The sequence below is a fragment of the Kwoniella shandongensis genome, chromosome 4, assembly GCF_008629635.2.
Source record: "Kwoniella shandongensis chromosome 4, complete sequence".
Lineage (NCBI taxonomy): Eukaryota > Fungi > Basidiomycota > Tremellomycetes > Tremellales > Cryptococcaceae > Kwoniella > Kwoniella shandongensis.
In genome coordinates, this window is record NC_089290.1 from 1,102,327 (window position 1) to 1,125,521 (window position 23,195).

The following is a 23,195-nucleotide window of genomic DNA, read 5'->3' on the forward strand; positions in this document are numbered from 1 at the left end:
ATCTAGTCAGTCACCACTAAGTTACTTGAAATTGGTTGTTGCGAATTGCATCGTCTAATCGTCTATTTTCCAAGTCACTTGGGTCCCTTCAAGATGTCCTCTGCGCGTAATTCACCTGCAAGACCTTCGATACGCGAACAGATAGCAGCGAAAAGAGCTGAAGTTCGTAATTCGCCTTTGGCCAAATCCGCACGCGTCGGTACAACCGCCGGTAGCGGTGGATCTTCTTCTCTAGGAGGTGTGGGGAGTCCTCTAGCTGCAAGGAGGACTACGGCTGGTGGATCGACTGCTCGTGGTGCAGTGGGAGGAAGGGGAGGATTTGGAATCACGGGAGATGGGAGTGAGGGTGTTGTGGAGGAGAAGACGGTAGATGGTCAGATTAAGAAGGCTGTCAAGTCGGGTGAGTGGACAGCCTGGTACCTGCCGAGCAAGCAAGCTACAGTATCACCCGTGGCGCCTGCTCCGAGGGACAGGAACGATCTTGGATAAAGGCTGATACTCGATATTATGATGTGTTATGATTTATAGCGAAACTCGATATATCTTCGCTGTCGCTCAAACGTATCCCCGCAGAGGTGTATACCAAACTCCTCGGCTTACAACTTGACGAACTCTCTTCACCTCCTCCACCACCTTCACCACCTTCTTCCAAGAAAGGGGACATATTCACCACTCCCCGTCAATTCGGTTCAGAATTCCCTACGGGACTGGAAAAGGAAGATGAACGAGCGTTGATCTTTGGGAAGAGTTTGAAAAAGGGGGAAGAGTTTTGGGTCGAACCTGAAGAATTGACAACTTTTAGAGCGGCAGGGAATGAGTTGGAAGTGTTGGAGAGGGAGATGGGAATGTTTGGGGGATTGAAATCGGTTGATGTAAGTCGATTTATGTAGAGGTGGTCATTCCTTCTAGACTGCCACCTCAATTTGGCGTGGGCTCAGTGTAATGCGAGAGCTGACAGCTGTCTTTGAAACAGCTTAGCAGAAACAGGTTACGAACCATCCCGAACTGCTTCTCAGACCTACTTCGTCTAACTACTCTCGACCTCTCGTATGTTCTCACGCTATGGCTTAGCTTGATGTTCAAGCTGACCGGACTGCACTCAGAAACAATGCCATCTCCTCGCTTCCACCTTCGATCCTCCTCCTTCCTTTACTGCAAGTCCTTGATCTCTCCCACAACTCACTCACCACCTTGTCCTTCTCCGATACCTTGGGTCCATCCGAAGATGGTCTCGCGTACGGCGTAGGGTTCTTCAGTACCGCCGTCCAACGTGCAGAAGAGCTCAAAGCTGTTCGACCCATCTGGCCAGTCCTTCGGTCCATGAATTTGGGATACAATCGTCTCGACTCCGACGGCCTTGCCGAGTTGGCTAACGTCAAGTTGAAAGCGATGCGTGTGCTCAATTTGGAGTACAATGCGCTGCAAGGCGTACTTGATGTAGCCGGCGTGGGAATAGGAGAGGAAAGCATGCCTCAGTTGGCAACGTTGGTCTTCAACGGGAATAAAGCGTTGAGAGGGATTAAGGGGGAATTGGGGAGAGACGCAAAGGTCGAGACGGTAGGGTGTAGTGTTCGTGAAGGATCGATTGGCCCTGCACCAACCAAAACGGAAGATCCAATCACCCCAGCTCCTGCTTCTGCTGAAGTGACCGACGACTCATCCGCCCCGACGAGTCACGACGATTCAGCAAACCCGATTCCCAACCCGAACTTGACATATGTTTACCGAACTTTGCCCGCGGCGACATTCGACTCTGAACCACTTGCTATCGACTTTGATCTCTATCTCCCTTCTGCTCCTGCTGGTCCTGCGGGTCACCCACTCGTAATTTGGTTCCACGGCGGCGGTCTCCTACAAGGAAACAAGGAAAACCTACCACCCCATTTCCGTCGACTCCCCTCTTTTACTCTCGGTTCGGGGGATGAACATGTGGCTGTGATCTCGCCAAATTACCGCTTAGCTCCTCAAGTACCTATCCTCGAGATCTTGTCAGATGTCACGGCGCTTCTCACGTATATCAGAACCAAATTGAATGACAGATTGACGAAAGAAGGAAAAGGAGAACATAAGATTGATACAGGTCGGATTTGTCTATCTGGTGGATCGGCTGGTGGATATCTTGCTTTGATTGCGGGGATGGAAGTGCCGAAGGAGGTGAAAGATGAAGAGGTAGGAGGGTATCGAGGTGTGGACGTCAACAGTGGGATCAAGTGTTTAGCACCGTTCTATCCGATAACGGATCTAACGGATGAGTTTTGGGCGACTGAGACCAACCCCGTCCCATGGATGAAGAGGACGTAAGTGTCGCTCTGTGCCACAATTGAGCCAACGACTAATGATGAAACATATCTGACCCATCTCGTCGCAGCGTCGCTCATGCCGAAGCTAAACCGCACCTGGACACCAAAGCTGCACCCGTCTTCACCGCCGTATCAGGCGGTCCTCGATCAATCCTCTATCCATACATGTTACAACACGCATTATTCCCTTCTTTGCTCTTCCTGACTCAACGGTCTGTCGGATCAGGTCTTGATGGATTCAGACCTTCCCCACTTGCTCTGTCTATCCCACATCGACTCGAACTCGTCGCCAAATCCGGCAAGGTGAAACATCACGTCCCTATATATTTTGTCTACGGGACGATTGACGATAAAGTCCAACCTATGGAAAAGACTTTGCAGGCTTTCGAAAAAGTTGAAGGGGAATTGGAGGTTTGTAAGTTGGAAGGTAAGGATCATGCGTTTGACGAAGATCCAACTGTGGAGTGTGAAGAATTTAGAGAGTGGTTGGGGAAACATCTACTTTGATCTTGAGCTGGACATGAAGAAAATGCATGAATATACTAGCCATATCGTCGTCTTTGGCCGTACGATCTACCGTCACCCCTATGACCACCTTCATTCCCCTCTGCGGGACGTTTCCCAACCAGATCCGCTTTACTCAAAAGGAATTTCCAAAGATTCTCAACAACAGCTCTATCTCTTCCTTCTAGCCATTCCATCTCGAGTGTTGCAGATGCTCCGTCTTCCGATCCGGCGACAAACTTGATCTTGGCTCTCAAGAGTGGTAAAACTGGGGATTCACCTTGGCTACCTTCTGTCGCTTGTGCACCTGTTGTCACAGCCGGTGCTGATGACACTGCCTCTACCTGTCTCGCGGCTAGACGTCTCGCTGCTCTCGACCACGTGTTCGAGATCGGCGAGATGATGATCACATTCAAAGTCTCCTCTTCTCTGTCGTCATCATGTGACACAAAAGACGCAGGATCAGACGAGTTGTCCGCCGGATCCAAGTTGATATTCTTGAACACGTCGATGACAGTCTTTCGCAGCTGGTCAAGGGGGACAGACGGACGAGGTCGATGATTGTAATAGTTCGGAGCAGGGAGCAGTCGAGCGAAAGCTGTATTGGGGATGACCAACTCAGGTCGAGCCAACCGCTAAGAAAGGCCACAATGGTCAGCTGTACTCAATAGGTGGGAACACGGAACTTGGCTTACGTCTGGTAAGCGGGTCGCAGTGTGAGACCAGCCTAGGATCCATCGTGTAGTCTTGGCTTGTTTGATACTTTTTAAAAGGTAGTTGTCGATCTGCTTCCATACATCAGCGAACTTCGAGATTCGTATCGAGGCGAGACACATACTTTGTGCTTCCGTAATAAGTCTATCAGCGGTGCGAGGGAAGAGAATTTCCCAATCAATGACGTGTACCACCTAGATTGACGATCCATCAGCTGATATTTCCTCCAGAGATGGTGAAGCCGAACTCACTCGCATCTCGTACCTGTTCTCAGACTCTCTTCGATCATCTTTCCTATGAACGCTACCTCTCCTCCAGGCGTGATCAGCTCATTGATAGCGGCTGTTGGCGCCTATGGTGGAGAGTCAGCAACTGTCCCTGGTCCTTCTAGATTCAGATTCATCAGGTACATCACTCACTGCATGAGACCCTTGGGCCTTCAACTCTTGACCATGTCTCATCTCCTCCTCCGAGCCAAAGAAGGGCGGATTGCATATCGTCACATCGAAGCTGTCGTCGCTGTGGAGTAAGGGAAAGAAGATGGGATCGGGGGCGGGTGACTTTTGGATCGATATCGATGATGATGGAATGTTGTTCGTCTCGAAGACGGAGAGTGCATGGACGTAAGAGGTGTCATCGATCTCTACAAAGGTAGACACCAGGTCAGTTTACTGTTATTCATTCGAGCGTTAAGTGCGGTCACTCACCTGTTGCTATCACTTCGCAAGATGGACGAAGACGGTGTAAAAGTAAGGGATAGATTGCAACAGCTCCTGTGCCTCTGAGACAAGGTCAGCTACGCAGAGACGTGAGATATTCAGACACCTCTCTGTTAACTCACATATCGAGTATTCGAAGCGGTTTCGAAGTGGACGTCAAAGGAAGGAACGGTTCGAGATCAAGCACGTGAAGGAGATAATCGAGTCTGCGCGTAGTCGTCAGAACGGAGCGACACTGCGTAAAGATGTGGGATACTATACATACCGATTTGTAAGCTAGAAGAGAATGATGAGTCAGTTTCTGGACATCAACGCCTGGAAGTTTGGTGGACTGACAGTAGGACATATTCGATCCTCTCGCAGATCCACGTCCAGATCCCAATCCTCCTTCAACAAGCATCTTGTCAAAGCTCGTAGGGCTGCAGGGTCTTGAAAGTCCAACGACACATGTCCGTCTTCTCCGACCGTAACACTGTGGCGGACATTGGAAAGTCAGCTTGAGAGATACCGACAGACAAAAGGGGAATTGAATCAACAGAAAGGACGTGTAGGAGACTGACTAGGGTGCAAATTCCGTATAGCGGGATGCGAGTCGAGCGAAATCTGGTTTCTTGCTAAGGTATGGGTTTTGATTATGCATCGAGTCGAGCGAGCTTAAACTCGGAGCACGTATCAGGAATTTGTTGTTCTAGGATGAGGTAGGAAGGAGAACATAAGAAAGCAATCTGAAATGCGAAACTTGTTTTTGAGGGTTGGACTGCCTCCACTCTCGTATGGAACTTGGTACACTGCAACAGATGCTGCAACGGAGACAAGTCGCCGTTGTCAAAGATCCACATTATAGAGTGTGCACACTGGCAACGCGAAGAAAAGCAGTTCAGGTGCGGAGAAAGGTGCATATGATTCTCTAGATACTGCTACATGACCACAAGGCAAGTCGTATTAAGCCTTAAATGGTCCAATTCCACCCTTCGTCCCAACATTCTCAGTCCAACGAGCGCCGCCAACAGAAATTGTTCCAACTGGTTGCCTGCCTGCTTAACTTCTCTTGGCACCTTCTTCCTCCTTTTGCAAAGCTTCTGCCTCTCTTAACCTCCTCGCGAAATCCGACACCTTCATCCTCTCTTCTTTTCTTAGTGGATAAGCACCTCCTGGACCGGTTGGCGCTTCTCGTGATAAGGAAGGTGGAGCATCGAGGGCTGTTGAGAGATGGTCGGGTAAGGAGGTAGATTCGGATCTTTCTTGAATAGGAGTGATACCGTCTCTTCTACCAGGATAAGGTGTGTTGGGAGGTAAATCACCTATCGTCGTCAAAGAAATCGTCAGCGTCGGTGCGAGTGTGGTCGGAGAATCACGGAAAGATGGCAAGCGACGTGTACGCACCGAGAGCAATTTGACTCTTGATGTATGCGGCTTTTTGTTGGTCACCGGTGAAAGCGACACCTCCGTAGATCATCAAAGCGAGAACAGTCACACCTTGTGCGCTAGACGAGATCTCCGTCAGCTACGGCCTTCCACAAGAGGAGAGACTTGGCTCACTAGACACGTAATCGGAGGAATTGGTTAAATCGTTGTCTATTACCCATTCGAAGGTGGTAAGTAGCACCTAGCAATGCACCGACAGTCGCCACACATCCTATGCGATACACCAAGACTCGTCAACTCAGCCGCACCAAGCCGAGATAGTACAGAGATAGTGGACATACCTATCGGAACGGCAGGTTGAGCTTTGCATCTCTTCCAAATGAGCTCGGGCCAGCTGATCTTGTTTTGGGACTGTACGGGGATAGACATGTTGATAATGCTCTGAGAGATGTAGTCTTGGAGGAAAGTGATTAGTGTGATATACTGCTGAAGAGAATGATTCAATGTCAAAGAGGTACCGACGATCGAGACTGGTTAATCGCATCTTGCGGGTTGTGGCCAATTACGTAAACTATCACCAAGTCGAAGGTCGTGATGACTGAAAGATCAAAAGTCTGAAGTGCGATCAAGATCAGCTATACATGTGTCAACATAACGTCTATACTCATCTGTGCATCATGTCAGATTCTATCGTCAAAGCCGACGCACTCGTATCATGGCTCAAAGCCAACGGAGGACATTTCCATCCATCCGCCAAACTCCAAGTGAGCTGCCGGTCCCCTGGCTTTTGCAATCAGAGAAAGCCCAGCTAACATACCCAGATAGACGAAATCACCGGTCTCTCCGCCTTCTCCACGGGTCCGATAGCTTCTGACGAACGACTAGTCTCATGTCCCTTCGAACTTGCAGTCACATCGGGACTTGCCACTCAAGCTGTTTGCGAGACAGTAGCGGTTGAAGAGGAAGAGCTAGTATGGCCTGCTGGGAGCTCAAAGGCTGGTGAAGCGTGGAATGAGAGGATGAGGATTGGGGCATATTTGGGTTTACACTGGGTCTATCAAGACAAGAAGGATTCGTGAGCTACTTTTCTCTCGTTTAATAATCGAGTAAGCGGAGCTGACGCTGGAGATATAGACAATGGCCACCCGCATTAGCCCATTTGACATACCTCGACTCGCTTCCCAACTCTTCCGACCTGACTACACCGCTATACTTCTCCGATGCCGAACTAGGATTGCTCAGTGGATCCAATCTGCTTGGAGCTGTCGAGGACAGAAAGAGGGAATGGAAGGCAGAGTCAGAAGTTGTGCGATCCGTGCTCAAACAGGACGGATTGACATGGTGAGTTTGCGATACACGCCCGGACTTGCTAGGGTAAAGGTTGACATCGATGCCTACTATCAGGGATCGATACCTGGCTATCGCCACGTACATGTCCTCAAGATCGTTCCCTTCCAAGCTGTTAGAGCTGCCGGATAACGGGGGTTCGGCTACGCATTCGGCTGGAGTGAGGGAGGTATCGCAACCTGTCCTCTTGCCGGGAGTTGACATCTTCAACCGTAAGTCATGAGCAACTAGCCCGGCGTGCTCAGAGCTGACACTGCCGCAGATGCTCGTGGTCAACCTATCACATGGTTATCAACCCTTACCACTTCGTCTTCTGGAACGCCCACTCCCTCGATCTCCCTCGTCACTGTCCAAGTTACTGGTGCTAACGCACAACTCTTTAATAACTACGGTGCGAAACCCAACGAAGAATTACTCCTTGGCTACGGTTTCGTCCTGGACTCAAACCCCGATGACATCGTCAACCTTCGTCTTGGCACCTCGCAAATACCTCCTGCGGCTCTCAAGCGATTAGAAGCAAAAGGTCTTGATGCGAGTAAAGTCTTTGAATTGCGAAGAGATGGTGAGGTGGACAAAGGATTATTGGATGTTTTGCGGACAATGTTAGGCGAAGATAATGGAGAGGATGAAGTGGATGAAGAGGACGAACATGGGCATCACGAGCATGAGACAAAGGAGATGCAGCTCGAGATGGATGTCTTGGGTATGCTGGGAGGGATGTTGGATGGCAAGTTGGAGAAACTGCAAGAGGGTGCGAATGTCGAAGTGTCTGAAGCAAGGAAGGAGGTGAGACAGATGTGTGAGGTGTACAGACAAGGTGAGTCTGCTTGTTACTGACTGACGCTTTGTGGGGTTCAATGGTTACTGATGAACTCAACTTGTAGGTCAAGTCGACATTCTCAACGCGGCTATGGACAAGCTAGCGGAGAGAATAGAACGCATAGAAGGGCTGCTAGATGAGGGCATGGGAGGTTGTCCATGTGGCTGCTAGTGTACAAATGTATATGGCATGGATCTACATGAATAGACACGAGTATGTTACGGGAAACCCGTCTGCTCAGATTGCAGCAACGCCCTCCTTGAGACTGCCTACAATCCCGTTGACCTTCTTCGTGGCTGATACGCCTGTCTCCTGAATTGCTGCTCCTGTCCAACCTTGTTGCTCGAGTTTCCGCTCAAGAGCGACGATGTCTGCACCGACTGATTTTATGTGTTCTTTGGTGGATTCGGGACATGAAGCGAGTGGTTTACGAGCGAGTGCGGCAGTAGGAGCGTAGTTGTTTGCCCATTGTACCATCCACTAAGGACGACCAGACACATCAGTCTTTCTCCCAACACTTTGAGGATTTTTGAGGTCAAAGAACAGTGAACCCACCTTGGTACCCAAAATACCGCCCTTGCCCATGCCCCACTCTGCCGTCGAGATTGCGCCCGCATACTCCAATGCCTCTTCAAGCTTTCCAGCCTTGGCAAGCTCGAACGCCTTTGCGCACACCCGAGGAGCGACATTTGCCATTCCTGTAATGGCACCTTGTCCTCCTACTGCAAGAGCACCGAGGAGATAGTCTGTCGCTCCGCCCAGAATGGTGAATGGGGCTGTTAAGAAGAGCGGAGCAAAATAATCAGCTGTGAGTATAATGCGCCGGCCGGACCCTTTGGGGGAATACAGGGGAGGGACTCACAGCCGAAATCATTTGCTTTTGCGAACGCGGTTTCACGAGCGATACGTCCCACATCATGATCTGTATGTTTCACACCTGCGATATTCGGGTGTCTTGCCAATCGACAGATCAGATCGGTGTCGAGATTGATACCGCTACAGACACCGGGGTAAGAGTAGATGATGACCGGTAAAGGTGATACGTCCGCGAGCTGATTATTCCCGTCCAATATCAGCCAAGGACCATTCAAGCAAGGCACGGCACATTGACAGGTGGAACGTTGACTCACCTCCTCGAAGAAAGTTTGAATAGCATCAGGTGACATGGCACCTGGATAATAAGATGGTGGTAGAACCAAGACGAAATCGGCTCCAGCTTGTGCTGCGTCGTTACATAGTCGGATCGCTTCGCGAGTGGATTGAGCGCCGACTGTACCGGCAATGATGGGACCGTTGTTGCCACATCGTCGGAACGCTTCTTTAGCCGTTGAGATGAGCTATCGATTCGAATAGAGAGATACAAGCAATACAGCGACAGTACGGGAAGAGTAGTGAAGACAATTGATAAGCAGGACAATTGACCGGGTCAGCTCCGCTTCTCTCGGTGATCGCTATGGGACTTACGAGCTTCCTTTCCTCCCTATCAAGCGTAACGGCTTCTGCTGTCGATCCTTGTACTACGACACCTGCAATCCCAGATTTCGCCAAGAATTCCATATGCTTGATATGCGTATCGATATCGAGATCCTGTTCAGGTGTAGGCTGGAAGAAACTGATTGTGGGACAGTAGATCCCAGGAGGGAGGACTTTCGGGGAAGTGGTGGTAGCGACAGGCATCTTGAGTGGCTTAGCTTGGTCTACTTGTGGGCAAAGGAGGAGCTCGAGTCTCGTTTATCAAATCGTTGTTGCGGCTCGAGGAGATAATGTAGTTCAAACCAGACAGAAAGACTGATTGAGCAGAACGAAAGATAAATAGGTGGACATATGATCACACCGTTTGTATCTATAATCAGGTCTGATGAGAGTTACCGAATGCAATACGCACGGCCCGAACACCGAGCACCATCTCTGCACTCCGCTGTACACCTTGGTGCTCCCGTTAGAACCTCGCACACAAAGTTGGGCATTGATGATGAGAAGGGATTTCGGCTCAGATTGGTATTTACGATCACAGAATTCGGCTCTTCCGACTCTGTGCCTGTTGACAATCACGTGTTCAATCGGCTATCTTTCGGTACAACCCCGAGTGGGAGATTGTGCATCGGCTTGATACTGTACATTCCACCCTCGTCTTACAGCCTTTGAAAGGATGCAGAAGCTCTTTAGCACGCACCGATTTAGAGCCGGTTCCCGTAGATCGTTGCATTACTCTTTCGAGATTATATCGTGATCCTTGACATCTACGTCTCCTCCGTTCTTCTGCCACTCTTCCTCCTCTTTCAGGGCCAACTCCAAGGTTTGCACCGTCTTTCCCACCTCTTCAAACTTGTTGTACAACACTACCGGACTCAATCTGATAACACTCGGTTGTCTTTCATCGCCTACTACGCCCCTCTGAATCATCCTGGAAAACACTCTCGGCATCGTACCTTTACCTTCTGGTGTGATGGCAATAGATATTTGAGTACCGCGATATGGCGCATCCGGAGTAAGGATCTTGAAGCCTACTCTAGATTGGTCGTCTTTCGCGTCAACGTAGTATCGACTCGCTTGAAGAAGCGTGGCCAGGGTACCGGTCAATTGACGACCTTTGGCAACCATATTGGGGAACCCGACCTTGTCGATGAGCTCAAGAGTGGCAAGGAGAGGAATGGAGGAGAGGACAGGTGTACAAGAATGTTGGTAACCCTTGGCTCCGGGGGTAGGTTGGAAATCGGGAGACATCTGGAATCGGGTCGCTGCATCATTGCCCCACCATCCGGCGAGACTAGTAACGCGCATCTCATCAGCACAGGCTGACACAGCAGTGCGATGACTCGACTTACCGCCGACCACCGTCATCTAATCTAGTCTTGATGTAGTAGCCTCCGATAGCAGCAGGGCCCGCGTTAAGGTACCTGCAAAGGATTGTTACTAATTAGCGATGGTCGTGACTTCTTGTGCGGCCGATCTCACTTGTATGTACACCACACGGCAAAGTCCACATCCCACTCGTTCAGCTTCGTCTCGACGTTTCCTATACCATGAGCCATATCGAGACCGATCAGAGCACCGATCTCGTGTGCTTTTGGTGCGATGGTAGCGATGTCGAACAGTTGACCGGTGTAGTACTGTACTAGTGGGAGCCAGACAATTGCGATCTGAGTCCGAGGGATCATTACATATCAGCTTTCGCGATGAGGATGCAACTTTATGTCAATCGGAGAGATGAACGCACAGTGTCCTTGTTGTCCTCCAACACCTTCAGAATGTCTTCCGTTCTCAGGGTTTCTTCCCCTTCTCGAGGTGATAAGCCGATGACAGCATTGTCGATCTGTTCTTGACTGAGAACCTTGTCGTGTAGTTTGGGATGGGAATGGATAGCATACTAATGTTAATCGGCGTCAGTACTTGCACCCATGCACATAGCTCTACCGCAAACCTTTCTTGTAAGAAGAGAGCACGTACCCAGTCACTTGGGAAACTACCTTTCTCAATAACGATCTTCCATCTCTTCTCTGTTGGTCGATAGAAACTCATAAACAGATTATGTATATTACTTGTCAATGTTGAGCTGTGTGCTACCTCTTCTTCTTTCGCTCCGATGATCTTTGCAAGATGAGGGGTAAGTGGCGCATCGACATGTTTCCATGGTCTATTGTGGGGATGTTTGAAGTGCCCTGTGACGGTGCTATAATGACCAAACCATGGCGTATCAGCGAAAGTCCCCCGTATTCTTTGCTAATACATGATGATTCTCAGACAGACTAGACTTACCTAGTCGACCAGACATCTAGCTCTTCTAATATGTGTTGTCTAGCTCGTTTATTGAGTAGTCCAAGCGAATTACCACAGAAATATATCGCCTCCCCCTCTGCACATGCAAAGTCAACACAGAATCGTCTTTTGAATTACACAGGATGGCACTGGCACTTACCACCCTCGCCTCCACATGCTTTGATCGTAGGCATTTCGAATTCATCTCGAGTCCAGTTGAGCGGGTCCTCTCTGTCGAGTCGAGCTAAATCTTCCAAGGTAGGTATATTCTTCTCCATCTCAATTGTTCTAAATCGTCTTAGCGAGGTTTGGGTTGTTGTATATCGTGCTGATATGTATGAGAAGGATGAAAGATAACTTAGAGATATCTTGATCGACAACGATGATTCACCAGTCAGTATCAAATTCAGGCACTCGTTACGTAATATGGGATGCCTCGTGCACGGCCAATTGCCGGGTTCCTTCGCACCGGAGTGATTGGGTACCAAGTCATTCATCTGAACGTTCATCAACTGGATTGAACAGCAGTAACCATACATTGCCCAACTTATCTTGTTGATACACACAATGTCGGCAGAATCAGACTTACAACCGGGTCAGAACCTCGCTCACCTCCTTCCTCCGTCCTGGAAGGGTGACGTCCAGCGATGGTTCGCAGAAGACACACCTTCATTCGATTGGGCCGGGTTCGTTGTCGGTGAAGAAGAGCAAGAGGCGATCTTGTGGGGCAAAAGTGGGGTGAGTAAGATTCTCGGGGAAGTGCACCCACTAACGAGATGGTTAAGCTGACTTGGAACTGCCTGTCCTGTAGGGTATTCTAGCTGGTGTACCGTTCTTTGACGAAGTGTTCAAGCAAGTCGACTGCAAGTGAGTGATCAAGTACTCGTTGCTTCAAACGGCGCTGATAGGTAGTGCGTGACTAGGGTCGAGTGGCTCATGGAGGAAGGGTCTGTCGTGCCTCCCAACACCAAGACGAAAGTCGCCATCGTGACTGGTAAAGCTCGTCAGCTTCTCCTTGGCGAACGAGTTGCCTTGAACACCCTCGCGAGATGTAGTGGTATCGCAACTGTGTAAGTGGTCCCGCCTACGCCAACACGATTTGATTACCCAAACTGATGATCTGCTATAAATTAGGTCGAGACGATTCCGAGATTTGGCTCGAGCAGAAGGGTGGAAGGGTGTTGTTGCCGGAACAAGAAAGACAACGCCCGGATTCAGATTGGTGGAGAAATACGGGATGATGGTTGGAGGTGTTGATCCTCATCGACATGATCTGTCGTCGATGGTCATGTTGAAAGACAACCACATATGGGCTACGGGTATGTCTTCTGTACTCTTGCACCGTTCAAGCTTGAACAAAAGCTCACTTGTAATGCTTAGGCTCGATCACTGCGGCCGTGCAAACTGTCCGCCGAGTGGCCGGTTTCTCCCTTCTTGTCAATGTTGAATGTCAGAACCTCGCCGAAGCAGACGAGGCGATCGCAGCGGGTGCGAACATTGTCATGCTTGACAACTTGGTAGGGGAGGAATTGCATGGTGCAGCTCGGGAGTTGAAGAAGAAGTGGAAAGGCCAAGGAAGGGAGTTCTTAATTGAGACGAGTGGAGGTATTGTCGAAGGAAGCTTGACAGCGCGAGTTGGACCGGGTAAGTCCCTTCACGTCGTAGTTATCAAGCTCGATCATTCAAAAGGACTGTTGCGCGATGTGGAAGCTCGCTGACTGATGAGTTATGCTTTTAGACATTGACATCCTCTCCACTTCTGCCGTTCACCAAAGTTGCCCGCACGTCGATTTCTCACTCAAGATCCAACCCAAGAAGAAGTCATAGATATCAAATCGTTGCCGATATGCATATGATTCGCGACATGTCGCCACTGATACTATCAAAAGTAATGATAATGCATCGCAGATGAACTTATACGGACTCCTGGTCTGGGTAATGAGAACGACATGGATATGATCGACATGATCTCACTTCTTCTCTCGAAATCAAAGTAATTGTCTGATCCTACCAAAGGAGAGCGTGGTGATATGAAAGGCGTTACGATGTGTTATTGATACAGTGGATGGTGCCGGCAATGGACCAGAAGAGGGCGGTTTGAAAGTATCGTCTGCTAGACCTCATTTGGTCAGCCTGTACTGCCGTTGACACGCTTCACCGAGCATTGACTCACCGCTACAATACTACTACCAAGGCTAAGCGAACTTCTTGCTGCCTCCGGATGCGGGTGTCATAGGCTTGACAGTCGAAGTTCCGGGATGAGCAGTGTCGCCAGGACGGAGAGAGCTCAAAAGCTGGCTGGCGGCTTGTGCGACCATGACGTGTGGTGGGCTGGGAAGGTTGTCAAGGGGTAGTCAGCTTCGATATCATAGCAAGAACGACCAGCTCGGGGATACATACAGAAAAAGGAGTGATGGAAAGAGCGACTGGGTGTGGAAGTGTAGGAGTTGGGAGCTGAAGGAGGATTACAAGATTACTGACATTGAGGTTGTGAAAAGTCGAAAAGTCCAAAGGACTCGAAATACGTCTGTGCCGAGGAAGAAAATATGTTATTTGTATTGTGGTTGCTAAGGTGCTACAGTAGTAATCGGTGGTTTGTTCGTTGTCGAGTCGAAGCTGATTATGGAAAGGATGAATGTGATGAATTGATTTGCATTGAATGACTTTCAACGTTTCAGTGGCGACGGATCAAAGGTATTTATATATCTTACCCCTTGTCCGTGCCAAAGGTCCCAGCGGGTGCTCATGGGTCATGGGTCATGGTCAGAAGGTCTGAAGTCAAATCCAATGATTCAATCGGGTTCTGTGCTTCTGATCGACCGGGGTTATTCGGCAGAGGAGATCAATCCCCCCTTTTGGAGCGGTGAAGCCATGGACGACTGGTAGTGGTGCTTCTTGACACACATGTCTACGATGCTGTAGGGGCGGCGCAATCGACTTATTTGCGATCAAACAACGAGGTGAAGGGAAAAATTCACGGAGCAAACACGCACCGGATGCACAATGTATGGTCCATAACCTATACCATACCTTCGGATCATGGATCATGGCCACACAATGATGTCTTCGCTGTGTGACCACGGACAGTGTCGTCATGGATGATCGTCGCACAGACCCGTTTTGATGTGGAGTCGGGGAGTTTTGACGTCCCCCAACCTCCTTGCGATCGCCCCTGGCGGGTCATTTAGACGTGTTAGGAATCCGAAACGAGGTGGTGTCTCATGTAATGACTACTACATGCACGACCTCGAGGGGAAATGTGGTGATATAGGTACCGAAATGCGACTGGAATAGCGGAACCAACGGTGCTACAGCAGTCGATGCTTCTCCTGAAACACCACCATCAGTGTGGCATCTTTCACGCCATCTGCCGTCATGACCTTGACTATGAACTGTGTGTACGTGTATGCTTCAGTGCAGCAATGTTGACTAGGTCTATAGGTGATAAAATGCATGGCAGTACCGCATCAACTAAAAAGCTAAGCCACAACCCCGGCAAAAGTCCTCAACTCTTTGCTTCATTAAATCTCCACTCTTCCCGAATTATAAACGTAAAAATGGATCAATCTATACGACCTCGTGTGCATTTCGCTCGTCGTCCGAGGAGCCAGACGAAGGAGCGGCCTTGGGCAAGGGGTGAGCGCCCACACCACCGATAACCGTGTCCCGCACAAAGTTATCTTGCTCCTCGAGTGAAAGGTCCTCGAGAGTCTTGTTCTGAGAGTAGCAACGAAGATGGAGTTAGCGAATGTGGCATTTTCTTCAAGCCTCATTTGGAATATTAGCTCACCTTGGTCTCCGGCAAGAGAAGAGTTGAGAATATGCCGGTCAACATGAAGAAGGCGAAAATCTCAAGAATGTGCTTCAAGAACTTGTTCTTGCCTCCAATGTTGATCATTCGCGAAAATCCAACTTGAGCGACGATAGCACCGAGCTTGCCTGATGCAGCAGAGATACCGTGTCCAGTACTCCTGTATCGAGTGGGGAAGACCTCACCGGGGATAATGAAGCTATGAAATTGAATGATCACTCGTCAGCAGTAGTCAGACGAACAAGCGCCGGAAACACCAGCTCATACGAGTTGGACTTGGTGCTTGTTGTCAAACAGGCGTGGCAGAACTGAAGCACTTACGTTGTCGTGTTGGGACCGAAGTTTTGGAAGAAGTTGGCCATACAGTACAAGAAGACGAAGGCTGTAGATTGACAATCAGAAGTCAGCCAAAGCTCAACACTCGTACAGATACAGAAGTGCAAAAGAGATAGGTCAAATGAGACTAACCTTTCTTGCCCGAACCAGTCGAGAGGATCTTATCGTATCCGAAACCCATGATGACGAAGAGGACGGTGAGGACGGTGAAGCCCATAAGCTGGATGGGCTTTCGGCCCCATGAGTCGACCAAGAAGAAGGTAGCGTAGTAACCGGGCTATAATGAACCAGCGAACTCAGCGATTGGGCTCAGTGGCATTGCGTCAGAATACTCACGATGAGACCACCGACAGCCAAGATGATATTTCCGACGGAAGCGTTGAAGAGGGTCTGATACATGTTTTCTTGCTTAGTGGGGAGGTTGGTAGAAGAACCGAAACCGATGGTAGTGAGGATGGTGGTGGAGTTCAAGCCAAGACCGTAGAAGGCAATGTCGAGTGCGAACCAAGACCAAGCTGTACCGATGAGGATCTTCGCATTCTTCCATTGACCAAAGTGTTGTCTGAAGTCAGCCCAAGTGGCCTTGGGGACCTCGGCACGCTCGACGTTGTGGAGTGGGTCAACAACGTAAGTACCGGTGGTGAGGTAGGTGTCGACGTCGGAAGAGGCTTGCTTGATGTTTCGCTCAATGTCCATGGTGTATCGGGGTGTCTCGGGCAGAGTGAGACGGAAGTAGAGAGCGATGGCAGCGGGAACACAACCGATACCAATGATGAGTCGCCATGCACGGTCAATGGCCGCCAGGTTGGTAAGAGGTTGTCGGTGAATGGCGCCCTTGGAAGCAGCGATGACGATAACAGAGACGATGGCGGAGGTGACTGCATCACGAGTGGTGAATGAGTCGCAGCTAAAGCTCAAAGGGAGACTCTGACTTACAGTTACCCCAACCTTGAGAGGCAAAGACGGCTGTCATCATTCGACCTCTGATTTTTCGTGCAGCGAACTCGGAGGTGATGACTGCGGATACGGGGTAGTCGCCACCGATTCCCACACCCATGATGAATCTCCACATGATCATCACACCGTAGAAGTTGATACCGGGAGCGTGACCAGTGACGGTTTGACCGAGAGTACCGACGATAATGATCATCTGAAGGAACAGACCAATGTTATCAGGATCTCATCCCCTGGTATAGGTCTCAATTGCCGGCGTGGCAGACTCACTAATTCAATACCGTACATCCTTTTCCGACCGACATGGTCGGCCAAAAAACCGAATAAGAGCTGACCGAAGAAGGTACCGATGGAGTGAGCAACCTTGATACCGAGATCTTGGTTGGTGCTGTTGGCGCCGCCATTATGGTAGACGTAACCAATCATGGTGGCGGCGATGGAGATGGAGAAGATATCGTACGCGTCGGTGAAGAATCCGATACCTATGTAGCGGGTCATTCAGCAACGGAAGAAGAAAACGAAGTGGAAGTGGCACTTACCAGCGACGACACACGCCTTAGCGTGAAAGTAGGAGAACTTTGCCTCATCGATCTCGGCGAGGGCGGCACGTCGTCTCTCGCCAGCGGAGACGGCGAGGTTGGCATGAGCCTTTTCAGCTTCAAAGCTAGTAGCCATTATGTGCAAGTACTTGTTGTGTTTTACTTGCTTGATTGAAGTATTGGTGATCGGAAAGTGGGAAAAGACAATTGTTGACGGGGAAAATACAGGATAGGTCCAAGCTCTGATGTTGCCTAATTATATGTAGAATTATACCTCTCGGATTCTCGGCCTTGCTCCGCGCAGTGGGGCTGCTTCAAAGAGCTGAACCAAGAAGAAGAAGGAGAAAAAAAGTGGAACAAGTGGATCAGGGTGTCGGGGTCGGGTCCACACGGTGAGAGGGGCGATTGGTGTTGCGTTGCACGTTCTTGGCGCATTTCCAAAATAGAACTTTACCTCGATGAAGATGAGTTGATTGTTTTCCCCGTGGCACTACGACTACTGTCGTCGCTCTTCTGTGGGAGGAGTGAATCACATAAGCGTCCTAGCCGCCAGTCCAGAATGGACACTGGCAGGTTGAACGTGTCATTGGTAACGTTGTTCCTCCTCAGGCTTCCCTGCAGATATCCCACTTCATCGAGGAGGGGCCAATAGGCATTGAAAGGCTGATATATGGATGTACATGTATGCACGCACTGTTCTTGATTGCACACGATAACGGCCGATTTTATCGCACGTTCGTGGGATGATAGTGATCGGCGAACATGGTTCCTGACCTGGAACTCCAGTTCTTTGCCTCTTTAGGCAATTCCGAGCAACAACAATGTCCGCATGTCAAACCGCAGATCCAAAAATAGAACACGTCGCTCATGGACATCCAACTTCAATGTCATCCGAGTTGGTTCGTCGTGATTTCGACGCACGTTCCAAACTATGTCCTTGCCGTTGTTCGCCCGGACGATTTTTGCCACTTACCCAGAAATTTGAGCGTGCGGAAGTGCAATCACTTCCCTATGTTACTAATGATTAAGATGGAAAACTCGTCAACGAGATGCGGAGCGTTGCAGCTTGCTCACAGACATCAATATTGTGGCTGCTAGGTGCTGGTTCGACCCACAGCCATGATCATCTTGCATTGCGAGTATCCATTAGACGGAGAGCTTACCCTCAGCTGGGTGAGCGTGGCGCCAACCATGCGAGGGTTCCTCCATATCAACGCTTGGACACCTACTCACACCTGAAGCCATTGACAATTGCATGAGACAAGGAAACCTAATATACTGATATCTCTAAGTTCGAATGTGTCCTGCACAACGGTTTCTCGCTGAACCTGCTCAAACGCACCGCATCTACAACATTGCCAGACCCGCAAGACCCAACAATGAAGCGGCCAACCCCAACCCCGTTATCTCTCGTTGCGCCATGGCAGCACTGCTGGCTGCGGTTGATGAAGCAGACGGTGAGGTAGAAGCCTGGCTGGTTGAGCTGGACCCGGAAGACGAAGTAGCCGAGGAGGAAGGCACGGTGGTCGATGAGGCGGTGGCGTTGGAGGTTGCGGCGTCGATTGTGCAAGTCTCGTTGGCAGGGACAGTGTATCCGTCAATCAAGACGAGATCGGTACATTGGTATAGATCACCGTCACCCTATAGTTGTGAGGTTAGTGACCGCTCTCACGCCCTCCAAACTGAGAGATGGACATGATACTCACGCCGTCGTACTGGACCTGCAGTGTCACCAACGAACCGTTGGTCAGACCGACGTTGAGACTACCGAGATTGACATTGAAGCAATAGTCTCCAGAAGCTACCTGGAATACTGGCGTCGCAAGAGGAATGGTTTGACCACTGCTGGTCGTGTTGAAGTCGTTGAACGAGGTAGGATTTTCACTAGTGGAGATGAAGGCGACTACACTAGCACGGGGGTGGTGGGAGTCGATACGGACTAGGGAATAAGATACATGAATTAGGTCACTATTTATAGGAGAGGGAGGGAGAGGTATTGCTTGAGGAACGAATCCAACTTACTTGGCCCTTGTCCCAAAGGGAATGGTTGTCGCGCCTCGACAGTAGTGAAACCACCGCAGAACTGGATGGACGTCGTCAGCAATCAGGTCTCGCTTTGCTCTTAGTCTGCCCAGGCATCACTCACTTGAGGTTCTTTGTCGTCGTCAAATCCTCGTGATGTCTGCGGAAAATTCAAGTTTTAGAAATGGATGATCAAGCAAGATCTTACTATACTTACAGGGTAGTCGAGAGTGAAGTGGGCGAGAGCGGTAGAGGCCAAGGCCGAAGCAGCGAGAAGAGTCTTGATGTTGAACATGTGGGATGAGAGCAGATCAGACGGAGTTCGTTTAGTGTTTTTCTGTGAAGGGGTGTTAGGGATGATTGACCAGTGCAATTATATACGTAAGGATGATACGAAGTAACTGAGATGCGAGCTGGCAATTTCACTCAACGATTCTCCACAAAGGAAGGACCGACATACTCACCCGTCAACCTTGTTCTGGGTATTCTTTCCAACGATTGGCCAAGTGATCGGTGCCTAAAAGACGCAAATAGCCTCGTCGACCGCGGCATTTTTATCTTGTGAGCAGATTACATCAACGAGTGCGTCATTTCGCAACGGCACAGATAAGATAACGATATCCTACCACTGCGCAGATGCTTATAACTTGTTCTCAGCTGAAGACTCTGTGAGGTCATTGTGGGTCGTGATAGATCAAACAGTCCTGAGACTATGAAGAGGAGCCCTGGATAACTATGAATTTCAGAGCTGTTTCGTAACAAGTTGCACGAGCGGCAGATAGAAGCTGCATTGAGCCGAACTGCTAGTTGATATACAAACCGCGACCAGTCGAAGAACTGTGATCCTTCAGAATGCTGTCCTACCTAGCTTGCGTGACGATCACAACGTATGTGGAATCTGCACTCAAATGGGGGCCTCCAGTCGGAACACCTCCATATCGGTGGGTAAGGCGGATATCATGGATCTTTCTAGTAATATGGCTCGGCACTGACATCCGTGATAAGTGATGACTCTGCGTTGTCAGTCACGATTCATCAAAGTATGAAAGCCCACAATATCATGTTTATATCGGGTGACGACTGGATACTCCACGTTTACCCAGCGGGGCAAACGGATAGGCCCGCGTCAACATTTCGCGGAGCTCGTCCTAGCCCCGAAGTGCAACAGCCGTGGGAAAGCTTTTCTGAGCAACATAAATGGGCAGGTCAATTAAAGAAGAACAGTCGCTACCCTGGTGCCTGTTTCTATTATTGCACCCCCTCGTTTCAGTTGAAATACACTAACACCGGACTACCGGGGTGGCTTGATCCTGAACCTTGCGAACTTATACACCCAAGCTCATACAGGTAATTCACAATACAACGCGTGCACGCTAATAATACTAGCTTTGGAACCGCAGTTGCCGCAACGGCAGAACAACGGCAGCCAACAGCAACATAACCTCCGGGGTCTCAGGTTGATTAGGATTCACTTACCTTTACAATTATACGTCATGAACGCCGGGACCTCTGTCGTTGTCCTGTCCTGAGAAGCCGATACCCGGATTTTCTTGATGGCCGGGCTTCTCGTACGGAAAAGCACAGACGCGAAAGGCAGTTTCGCATTTTCTCGATCAGGGAACTGGTAAAAAATGATGCTTGAGGACGATCGATTGTGCCGTTAAATGGTCAAAGTATACTCTAACAGGCAGTAAACCAGTATATGACAGAACGTAATGCAGTGACCTCTATCAGGGTTCGGTGTAGTCAAAATGTGTGTCCTCGCATACGCAGTTGCCCTATGGAGATAAATTGTGAAAAACGAGGGGGAGGGGAGAAGGAGCAAGGAACAATAATTTGCAAGTATGCTTTGAGGACCATTTGAGCTCACACCATCCTATCCATTGAAGTTATATCATTCATAACAATCTTCTTCCAATTATTTCGGTCTTCTTCCCTCCATCATTGACCATCCATTGATCACATACATCTTCTTCTCATTTATTAAGCTTTTAGACTGCTCAGTATTACTGTGGCGCGTTCGCTCCCAGAAGAAAAAAATACAGCAAACGGACGTGTCGCGCGCACTCGCAGCATCCAGTCATCAAGGGACGTAACGCAACGGACCCTTTCGCCGTCGATTGATCATCTCAAGACCATCCATTCGACCTGTTCTTACGCACCACCATCATTGTCTTTCATCAACTAGCTATTCCCATCCAATACACCTCGCATTAGTCGATTACGCATCGTAGAAGTAATCACAAACAACTCCATCATCGACACGGTTGACCAGCTCGATACTTCACAATAGACGGACAGACACATGCACTAGGCCAGAAAATCGGAGAAGAATTTAGACACAGACCGACAGTTACAGGACTACTCCACTCCGCTTTCATCTCCTAGTGTCTCGGCGATCTCTTTCGATAACTCATTGGAAGAAAGGGACTACAGTACAAACAAGCTTAGTCTCCTACGAAGGGCCCAAAAACAATCGATCACAAAAGATCGGAGGAATAACTTGTTGTCTCCACCGGCTCCAATCTGCACAAAAACACTTGAGCCGACAAACAACAACTCATTCTCTTCATCTCTTTTCCCATCTCCTGTCTTTGCGACATACACACATACACACAGCAACTCGAACATCTGAACAAACACGCCCACACGGCCAAACACATCTTCCCAATATGGTCACCTTACCACACTCAATACAGCGACTCATCTTCGTCTTCATCCTCGCTGCTCCCCTTCTCTCCATCGCTGCTCCTGCCGCAGCGGCTGCAGCTGATCCCCCATCGAAACTCCAACCTCGAGCTCCCATGCCATCCCGACGAATGGGAGCGACGAAACGATCGAAAAAGGTCGAGCCATTGAAGAAGAAGGACTATTCTTCTTTCTTGTGTCCAGGAGGTTCCGTCGCATGTCCCATCCCTCCAGATGAGATCACTCCCGAATCAGCGGTAACACTCCAGAGCGGACTCAACTCTCTCGCCGATTGGTTCAAGGTCGGATTCGAGTGCGTCGAGTTAGATACGGAATTGAACTCTTGTGGTGGATGTCTGGCTCTCGGTGCAGGGTGAGTGGCGAGTGTCTTTGATAACAAAGCGTGGTGCTGACTGTTCTTTGCTTCTTGTCTACAGTCAAGATTGCACAACGATCTTGAACGCTCGAGCGACAGGTTGTGAATTCGGAACGTGTCAAGTCTATTCTTGTTTCGAAGGCTATGTCGTCTCACCGGACCGAACCACGTGTGTCAAGAAGGGATCAATGACACCTGCTACACCTGTCACTGCTATCGGCGGTCCCGATTCCGAGCCTGATTCAAATGATCAGCAAGTTGTCATGGCGCGAAGATGAAACGAGTCTCTTGACAACATACAAATTAGACAAATTAGAAGCTTCGGCATCAGGATCGGACGGAAAGGCAGAAGGAATACACGAATGTAGCATCATTGGAGAGGGGGAGTCTGCTCACTCACTCTTACATCATCATATATTATCTTAGAGACACACACTTAGCTATCTTATCACACGGACACTCGTTTTTCCATACTATCGTTTGTATACTGGGAGGATTATCCCGCTTGACTGTGTTAGTAATATAATACAATGGACACTTTTCAACCTTATCTCTTGCCTCTTCATTCTCCAGTATGTTAGTGTTGGCCTTTAAATCTCTTGGATTCGAGGTAGTTTATCGTACACGACATATAGATTGGGATGTGAATGCAAGCAGGACAATTGAAACATGACAGGATGACCGTGGGAAGCATCAATTGAAGAGATAAAACCAGAGGCCGATTTCTCCGTTCAGCTTCGCGACGATCTTTGTTTTTGTTTCATGGGCATCATCACCATCATTCGGACCTCTGTTTGTTCATCACCTGAGCACCAAATCCGATACAGTCTATACTATCAAGCATGTCCGAAGCCTCACTGACAAAAGCTGAATATGTCATATTTGACATGGACGGTCTGCTAGGTGAGCTACATGTGCTGCTGATTTCTCTGTCTGGCGTTATA

At 49.3% G+C, this 23,195-nt stretch overlaps 10 protein-coding genes across 10 annotated transcripts; 4 read left to right on the forward strand and 6 right to left on the reverse strand.

Moving 5' to 3' along the window:
- Nucleotides 1–93: 93 nt before the first annotated feature.
- On the forward strand, nt 94–2,807 carry CI109_102430 (uncharacterized protein; the record flags this gene model as incomplete). The annotated part of the gene is made up of 5 exons (XM_032004415.1): nt 94–400; nt 529–872; nt 974–1,047; nt 1,104–2,297; nt 2,369–2,807. 5 exons carry the CDS (start codon nt 94–96, stop codon nt 2,805–2,807), a joined length of 2,358 nt encoding a protein of 785 aa, XP_031861280.1.
- A 35-nt stretch (nt 2,808–2,842) lies between these two features.
- Nucleotides 2,843–4,877, reverse strand: CI109_102431 (uncharacterized protein; the record flags this gene model as incomplete). The annotated part of the gene is made up of 10 exons (XM_032004414.1): nt 2,843–3,439; nt 3,500–3,589; nt 3,643–3,712; nt 3,770–3,870; nt 3,938–4,161; nt 4,226–4,299; nt 4,360–4,443; nt 4,503–4,513; nt 4,574–4,709; nt 4,798–4,877. 10 exons carry the CDS (start codon nt 4,875–4,877, stop codon nt 2,843–2,845), a joined length of 1,467 nt encoding a protein of 488 aa, XP_031861279.1.
- A 398-nt stretch (nt 4,878–5,275) lies between these two features.
- Nucleotides 5,276–6,031, reverse strand: CI109_102432 (uncharacterized protein; the record flags this gene model as incomplete). The annotated part of the gene is made up of 4 exons (XM_032004413.1): nt 5,276–5,538; nt 5,621–5,721; nt 5,777–5,873; nt 5,944–6,031. 4 exons carry the CDS (start codon nt 6,029–6,031, stop codon nt 5,276–5,278), a joined length of 549 nt encoding a protein of 182 aa, XP_031861278.1.
- Nucleotides 6,032–6,279: 248 nt separating this feature from the next.
- Nucleotides 6,280–7,940, forward strand: CI109_102433 (uncharacterized protein; the record flags this gene model as incomplete). The annotated part of the gene is made up of 6 exons (XM_032004412.1): nt 6,280–6,366; nt 6,424–6,677; nt 6,737–6,943; nt 7,007–7,161; nt 7,212–7,766; nt 7,834–7,940. The coding sequence occupies 6 exons, from the start codon at nt 6,280–6,282 to the stop codon at nt 7,938–7,940; spliced, it is 1,365 nt and encodes a 454-aa protein (XP_031861277.1).
- Nucleotides 7,941–8,006: 66 nt separating this feature from the next.
- On the reverse strand, nt 8,007–9,446 carry CI109_102434 (uncharacterized protein; the record flags this gene model as incomplete). Its single annotated transcript, XM_032004411.1, has 5 exons — nt 8,007–8,249; nt 8,325–8,545; nt 8,632–8,821; nt 8,900–9,106; nt 9,234–9,446. The coding sequence occupies 5 exons, from the start codon at nt 9,444–9,446 to the stop codon at nt 8,007–8,009; spliced, it is 1,074 nt and encodes a 357-aa protein (XP_031861276.1).
- Nucleotides 9,447–9,974: 528 nt separating this feature from the next.
- Nucleotides 9,975–11,803, reverse strand: CI109_102435 (kynureninase; the record flags this gene model as incomplete). Its single annotated transcript, XM_032004410.1, has 7 exons — nt 9,975–10,536; nt 10,595–10,666; nt 10,725–10,909; nt 10,987–11,136; nt 11,217–11,439; nt 11,526–11,622; nt 11,686–11,803. The coding sequence occupies 7 exons, from the start codon at nt 11,801–11,803 to the stop codon at nt 9,975–9,977; spliced, it is 1,407 nt and encodes a 468-aa protein (XP_031861275.1).
- A 289-nt stretch (nt 11,804–12,092) lies between these two features.
- CI109_102436 (nicotinate-nucleotide diphosphorylase (carboxylating)) lies at nt 12,093–13,352 on the forward strand (the record flags this gene model as incomplete). The annotated part of the gene is made up of 6 exons (XM_032004409.1): nt 12,093–12,263; nt 12,337–12,392; nt 12,449–12,595; nt 12,660–12,844; nt 12,906–13,169; nt 13,264–13,352. 6 exons carry the CDS (start codon nt 12,093–12,095, stop codon nt 13,350–13,352), a joined length of 912 nt encoding a protein of 303 aa, XP_031861274.1.
- A 1,740-nt stretch (nt 13,353–15,092) lies between these two features.
- CI109_102437 (phosphate:H+ symporter) lies at nt 15,093–17,301 on the reverse strand (the record flags this gene model as incomplete). Its single annotated transcript, XM_032004408.1, has 8 exons — nt 15,093–15,242; nt 15,316–15,535; nt 15,658–15,718; nt 15,805–15,949; nt 16,009–16,550; nt 16,609–16,822; nt 16,897–17,108; nt 17,166–17,301. 8 exons carry the CDS (start codon nt 17,299–17,301, stop codon nt 15,093–15,095), a joined length of 1,680 nt encoding a protein of 559 aa, XP_031861273.1.
- A 1,211-nt stretch (nt 17,302–18,512) lies between these two features.
- On the reverse strand, nt 18,513–19,482 carry CI109_102438 (uncharacterized protein; the record flags this gene model as incomplete). The annotated part of the gene is made up of 5 exons (XM_032004407.1): nt 18,513–18,806; nt 18,872–19,104; nt 19,188–19,248; nt 19,312–19,347; nt 19,405–19,482. The coding sequence occupies 5 exons, from the start codon at nt 19,480–19,482 to the stop codon at nt 18,513–18,515; spliced, it is 702 nt and encodes a 233-aa protein (XP_031861272.1).
- Nucleotides 19,483–21,859: 2,377 nt separating this feature from the next.
- Nucleotides 21,860–22,529, forward strand: CI109_102439 (uncharacterized protein; the record flags this gene model as incomplete). The annotated part of the gene is made up of 2 exons (XM_032004406.1): nt 21,860–22,248; nt 22,313–22,529. 2 exons carry the CDS (start codon nt 21,860–21,862, stop codon nt 22,527–22,529), a joined length of 606 nt encoding a protein of 201 aa, XP_031861271.1.
- Nucleotides 22,530–23,195: the final 666 nt, after the last annotated feature.